Here is a 6674-nt window from a genome sequence, read left to right as displayed (position 1 = left end):
GATATCTGAATCCCTCCAGTGGAATTATAAACCCCTTGGAAAGATATCTGAAACCCTTCAGTGGAATTATAAACCCCAAGGAAGGATAACTGAATCCCTCCAGTGGAATTATAAGCCCCCGGGAAGGACATCTGAATCCCTCCAGTGGAATGTAAATCGCCCTGCGTAAAGTTTTGAATTGTAAAAAGCGTTTTTTCAAACCCCTCCAGTGAAAAAGAATTCCCTCTGGTGGTCTCCAGTGGAATCAAAATCTTACTACGAACTTCCGTGACTCGAATTATTTTCCTTGGACCTATCTCTTTAATGGGAGTGTTTGCGAAAAATGTAAGGGGGGTATAGGCTTGCGTCGAAAAGAAAAGGTGATCACTTCTAATCTTACTTCTATCTATTGCGTTTATAAAGAGAAAATGGTTAAACACGCCTCATGAAGACCTGTTCTCCGTTCTGTTGAAAATTGAGGAGCCAATGACTATTATAGCAATAATTTTGCGGATTTTCTGAATTTGATTTCGCGCTTTCTTTCTAAAACTAATCATCTGAACTGTTTTAAATATTTACAACACGGTTATTTTGGTTCGCAGTGTAAAAAAGTTTTTGGAAAAAATTTTTCTCTTTATCGAGAAGGTTCAGAGCGTTTTTAGATTTAATTTAGTCTCGAGCTTTAGTGAGGAATAAAAATATTATCTAAAAGGCGAGAACCTTCAAGATATAGAAGAAATTTTAGTCCAAAAACTTAATAGCACGTTGTGCCAAAATAATAGTGTTTTAGGTAATTTTATGAAACGTTTGTGCAACTTGTCTTACTTCAATGGCTTTTTAAAATCAAATAAGCTTTAAAAAAAATAGAAATGTAAAGTTAATTTCAATTTTATTTTCATTTCGACTGAAAAAAATCTTTTGGAAATATCTTATTTTTTTTGAGAAAATCCGGGAAGCTATTAAAACTTTTTAACACACGTGCTATAATGTATAGCTAATTTAACTTTAAAGCACGATGATTACTTTATAGCACGTATATTATGAAATTGACGATGAAGTGAGTAGAAATGATAAAGTACACAATAGTTTCAGAAAAAAATTTAATAGTGATAGAAATAATATTTATATGTTTTTGTACTCATCTAATTTTGAGTAAAAAAATGGTTTTGCAGAGTTTTTTAAATGGTCTATTAAAGGTTTTAAATATATATTTCAAAAATAAGATTAGCAAAAAAAATGCTCTATATTACATGCAAGATCTCGCTATTCACAATTCTTTTTAACTCACCCTGTATGTTTATAATGGCATAACAATAGGCAAGTTACTAATGCAAGGGAAGTTAATTGCGGTCTCGTATACTCTGCGTTCATACTGAAACCAGTTCTCTCTGGAGGGAATTTGTAAACAAGAATAGATGCATCAGTGTTCGTCTGGTATCCTAGGAGGATAAAAGCATTTAATTTTGAGAATTTTGAAAATTCACATAATAGTTTCTTATGACCAGAATATTTCATGGATTATTTTTGTGAAAAATTGATTCCATGGTAGGCTGTGTTTACTTTTCCGCCCAAAGACAGTACACTGCAGTACAAAAAATGCGTACACATCTGAAATAACTTTCCTTGCATTAGTACCTTGTCTTTAGGAAAGTAGTAGCTATACCTTTTATTTTCAAATTTTCAATTAGAAATAACCCCAAAAAAAGAGGGGAGGGGAGGAATGGTGGCCGTAAGATCGAAATCATGAAAAAATGTCAATTAAACAGACCGCTAAAATATTAATTTTACTATCCCTTTCCAAAATTTGATGAAATAACACGAACAGGCAATTTGTAAATTAACTGATCCATCAATCAGCTAATATACTTTAACTAGGCATTTAGGCCGCTTCGCGCCCATCTTATATTTCAGCTGTGAACATGTTCTCTTTGTAACATTGAAAAATGAAAAAAAACATATTTCGCGGATTTTATAAAAAATTTGCGGATTTTCAAGATTTTCAATTTTTTTTACAAAAATAAAAACTTTTATTTTTAAAATTTTTTTCATTCATATGAATCCCTCCAGTGGAATTATAAACCCCTAGAAAGGATAACTGAATCCCTCCAGTGGAATTATAAGCCCCCGGGAAGGACATCTGAATCCCTCCAGTGGAATGTAAATCGCCCTGCGTAAAGTTTTGAATTGTAAAAAGCGTTTTTTCAAACCCCTCCAGTGAAAAAGAATTCCCTCNCCCTTTAAGACACACTTTGAGTTTAAGTCTAATGCTAAAAACTTTCATTTACAAATTTTAAAAATGGTTAAACATAATAATATTATAACATCTTTATATTGCATAATGCATATTCTTCAGCACATTCTCTAAAAAGGTTAACAATACAACAGCAACATACAGGGTGAGTAAAAATATGTAATTATCACGGAAAAAAATCTTGCAATGCTTTCATTTAGAAACAATATTATTTTATTAAAGTGTAACGTTAGAAACATTAAGGCTTGAACATTTTAATTCAACGCAACATATAGAACATTTGTTCAAATCTTAAAATCTAGAAAAATCAAAACGTTGACATCTCTACTACTAACCATCGAATATGTTAAGTTCTTCCAACACCTCAGGAGGACTTCGGACAAAATTTCCTTCACGGTATATGGTGACTTCACTATTTCTTGACACACTAATATAGATTTAAAACATATCAAAAAATCAGGTTTCACACGTGAAAAATAAATTGTATTATAAATAAATGAGATAATTAAAATCATGTATTTGAAATATAACTAGAGTGTAAGAAAATTTTAACCCAATACAGACTGACTGAGCATATGGTGTCAAGTTTAGCCCCAATTAAGAAAATCATTAAACTTAAATATTGTTTCTCTCAGTATAAAGATTTCTATCTTAATTGTAAAGTAATTATGTAAAAGTTTGTTTTTTAAACTATTTTACATTGTGGCTTCATTGTCCTGTGTATTTTCAAATACTACAAATGGAATCCAAATTTTCTCCATCTCATCTGCTGCAAGAGTATTCGAAGATTTTGTTTTCTTCAGGTTATAATATGTCAGGCGATAATCATACCAATCCAATGTCAGGGCAAACTGTATAGATGTGTCATTCAATTAAATTATTTCTGCATTTTAGATTAAATTATCAAATCATTGATTCTTTTAAATACCTTTAAAGTGAAAACATGATTTATTTCTTGAATGCTGATAACATCCTTTATTGTAAAAGATATATTTACTTTCACTGGAACATTTGACTCATTAACAATATCATATCTAAAAAGAAAATTATATAAAAAGAAAATATTACAATCTATTATTTTGCATTTTTGCTGCATGAGAGGTATTGGTGCTATAACATAGTGCTCTATGTGGTCTTATGGTCTTATGCTCTATGTGGTCTTATGGTCTTATGCTCTATTGGCAAACACTTTTTATTCATATGCTCTGTATATTTTTATTTAAAAAGTCATCCCCTCTATGATTACTGCTATTCATTTATCTTAAACAAAAATCTGTAGAATAAAAAAAAAAACCAAATCGAAAAAAAGTATGTTTAAAGTTAATATTAAAATAAGTAAATAAAGCATGCTCTGAGAGCTTGTAATTGTTTTCCTGAATGGAGGAACAGTTTTCTTGTAGTTCTCTTTAATAAATATCATTTTGCAATTGTCTTCATCTGATTCATCCAAACAATTAGTGGTCTGATCACACCTGTTTTATAACATAATGGTAATTTATTTAATATTAAAATATCTAAATAGATGATTACCTTTTTTCAATATCAATACAAAGTCCATCATTGCATGTAAACTCTTCATCAGTACATGTTGTAAACATTATCTGTTTACGAGCAGAATTGGTATTTATTAAACAAGGATCTTGATTTACACCACTAAACAGATAATGACAATTATTATCACTGTTTCTGTGGAAAAAAATATCATCTGTTTAAGCACACAAAATAGATATTCATCATGATTGTTCCAAATGTTTTAACCACCTGAAATCAAACATATTTAATCCCAAGAGCAAGGAACCCATAGAAGATGAAGATGATGCAATGCTAGTATTATCCTTTCTGTCATACCACAACCATTTCTGTATGCTCTGAAGAAAATCAATTATCAAATTGAAGTTCTCACAAAATGTATATCTGAGGATTTCTTTAATGACTGTTTCAAATAATTATACTGGCCTTATCAAATGTGACAAAAGATGAATAAATTCCTAAATATAAAATGCTGCCCTCAGAGTCCAAATTATACAAATACATGATGTTAAAAAGAGAATTTGCACAGAGACCCCTCACAGAAACTTTCCTGAATAGTTCTATTGTTAATCGATAAATCTAAATTTTACTATTTTTAAAACTTTGTGAAATTTGATCATTTACTCAATTTGTAGGCAATATTTTAAGAAACAGATTTTGTCCATCACTTTGATTTTCTGATGCCTTAATTACCTGACTGTCTGTTCTAATCTACATACAGGGCATGAGGTATAGGAGCATTCACTATCTGCAACCTTACCCTCACTAATCAAAGATATTGAAGAATTTGTTGTAATTGTTTCAGCAACTAGCTCCATGCAGTTATATTTCTCACCGCCAGTGAAAGGTCTGTTAGGTAACCAGTTCAGATAATTCACCTTCATATCATGATCAAAAAGTGTAAATTTAATTGTAGACTGTAATAATGTGACAAGAAAAGGGTCAGAGTGTTTGCCACAATAATTTCTAATGGAGATGATACATGAATGCAACCCAATATCATTGACTTTAGACATTGCAAACTAATGGATCAAAAAATCAAAGTTTGGAAGATCAAAGTTTTTCACCATCAGGATGCAAAGAAAAGGGGATTTTTCTGGTTTGTGGCAAAGACTTAGTCTCTTAGTGAAATTATATTTTTTTTTAAACCCACATTGATTCATGACAATGCTTGCATTTCAGTTATAAAATTTTTCAAACTGGGTTACTTAGCATTGATTACAGAAAGCCACCTGTTCTCCAGTAAATGAATTTCTCCAAATCCCTTCTTCAATTAGATCATTAATTCCAACCCAAGCCCTATATTTGAAATTTAAAATCACAAATGCAGAGCTAATCTTAATAAGTCTGACCTGAACTCAGATTTGTTTGAATCTAAAAGCTGAGTAGAGCAAACAGAGTTTAATATTCTTTGATCATTGATAAAGATAATCAGGTCTCTAAATTCTTCCTGGGTTTGAAATGCTGCAGGATGTCCTGACATCTTTCTGAAATAAAATTATAAAGTGTATGTAGGTAGGCTTTATGTTAGGATTTCCACTTGAAGCAAGTTTTGCACAATTTTCCTTTAAGCCTGCTTAAATTAAAAAAATTCTAAAATAAATTTTAATATTTTATATCTTTTTTTGGTACCATAATGTTCATATTGGTTTGTGCACAGTAACAAAGTCTTAAAATCAATGGAAACTGCCCTAAAATTTATTTTAGTTGTAAGCAATATTTGTGTTTGGAAAAGTGTGCAGTTATAAGGAGGCAATTTACTCTCTTCATTTTTAGCTCTGTTAGAAACCTTTCTTCAAGGCTGCACAAGTTTTGAAGAAATCTAACTATACCCTCTCTCCTTCTATTTAATTAGAAGAAAAATGACAGTGGTATGTTAATAATATCTAAAGATTCATAAATTGTACAAGAACTTCAGAATTTCATCTCATTTACCTGCACATGTTTTCTGTTCCAGGAATATAGGTTAATTTTACAGGAATAAAGATTAAGCTTGTTGTTGACATTTTGCAGACTGTAGTCTCAAAATCCACAACCTGGTAATTTTGTTTCTATTAGCAACACATTAAAGGTGACTTGTTATTAGAACCTCTCTTTCAGAAATCTGTTTTCTTCCAACTAACATCCATGCAGTATTTTCCCAACTGATAACATCTCCCTGCATTGACACTTTACATCCTGATCAAGAGAATTTTTGCCCTTAAAAATATAAGAAAGAAATTTTAAAATTTACGTTTCACCTGTAATTTCCATCATTTCTTCATCAGTTAAAATCCTACTAAAAATCTGCATGTCTGTCACCTAAAAGTGATAAGTTATTTATATGATAAATTATCTAAACTAGAAATAATCCTCACCTTGCCGTACATGGACATGTAGCCAGAGAAAATTGGTCTCCAAGCACAACCAGGAGATGCCATTTGAAAAGAATTGCTAAACCTTTGATGCAAGTTTATCAACAAATCATGCTTGTTTGTGTGTGACTGTTCTCCATTTTCAAACAGCTTTCATGAAGAAGGAAAAAATTACTCAGCTATAAGTCCATAATTGATAAAGTTATCTTGAAAGGTTAGAATTTCTGACATTCTTGAGTTAAATAAAGTTTCAAAGTTAATCATAATTACTAAGTTAATCATTTTACCTTTACTTCTCCATTCTCCAGATCAAAAGAGAGGCACATATGATGCCATGTTTGTAACTCGGGAACCTCTGTACCAAGCCCAATCCATATATAATCAGATCCTCTTCATTCAAATATAAAATTAACTGTGATACATGCCAATGTACATTATTTGTTTACCTTACCTTGTTTTAAATCCAAGCCAAGGACCAGTATCCCAAAACCCAATCAAAACTCCATCCTTAAATTATGTTTTCCAATTTGGGACATTTTAATTAAAAGTAGATTAATCAT

At 30.9% G+C, this 6674-nt stretch overlaps 1 protein-coding gene and 1 long non-coding RNA gene across 2 annotated transcripts; both read right to left on the bottom strand.

Annotated features, from left to right (window-relative positions):
* Nucleotides 1-2570: 2570 nt before the first annotated feature.
* On the bottom strand, nt 2571-3495 carry LOC111704913 (uncharacterized). The gene is made up of 3 exons (XR_002765905.1): nt 3159-3495; nt 2930-3081; nt 2571-2657 (listed from the first exon to the last, which is right to left on the bottom strand). It is a non-coding gene; the product is annotated as an uncharacterized LOC111704913 (long non-coding RNA).
* Nucleotides 3496-4168: 673 nt separating this feature from the next.
* Nucleotides 4169-6510, bottom strand: LOC111704908 (uncharacterized). The gene is made up of 9 exons (XM_023477298.1): nt 6402-6510; nt 6118-6264; nt 6001-6061; nt 5850-5938; nt 5696-5796; nt 5113-5247; nt 4993-5059; nt 4454-4638; nt 4169-4310 (listed from the first exon to the last, which is right to left on the bottom strand). The coding sequence occupies exons 1-9, from the start codon at nt 6438-6440 to the stop codon at nt 4169-4171; spliced, it is 966 nt and encodes a 321-aa protein (XP_023333066.1). The 5' UTR covers nt 6441-6510.
* Between the last annotated feature and the right edge of the window lie 164 nt (nt 6511-6674).

The sequence above is a fragment of the Eurytemora carolleeae genome, unplaced genomic scaffold, assembly GCF_000591075.1.
Source record: "Eurytemora carolleeae unplaced genomic scaffold, Eaff_2.0 scaffold484, whole genome shotgun sequence".
Classification (NCBI taxonomy): Eukaryota; Metazoa; Arthropoda; class Copepoda; order Calanoida; family Temoridae; genus Eurytemora; species Eurytemora carolleeae.
The sequence above is the reverse complement of the archived record's forward strand: the minus strand, read 5'-3'. Positions and strand labels throughout refer to the sequence as shown.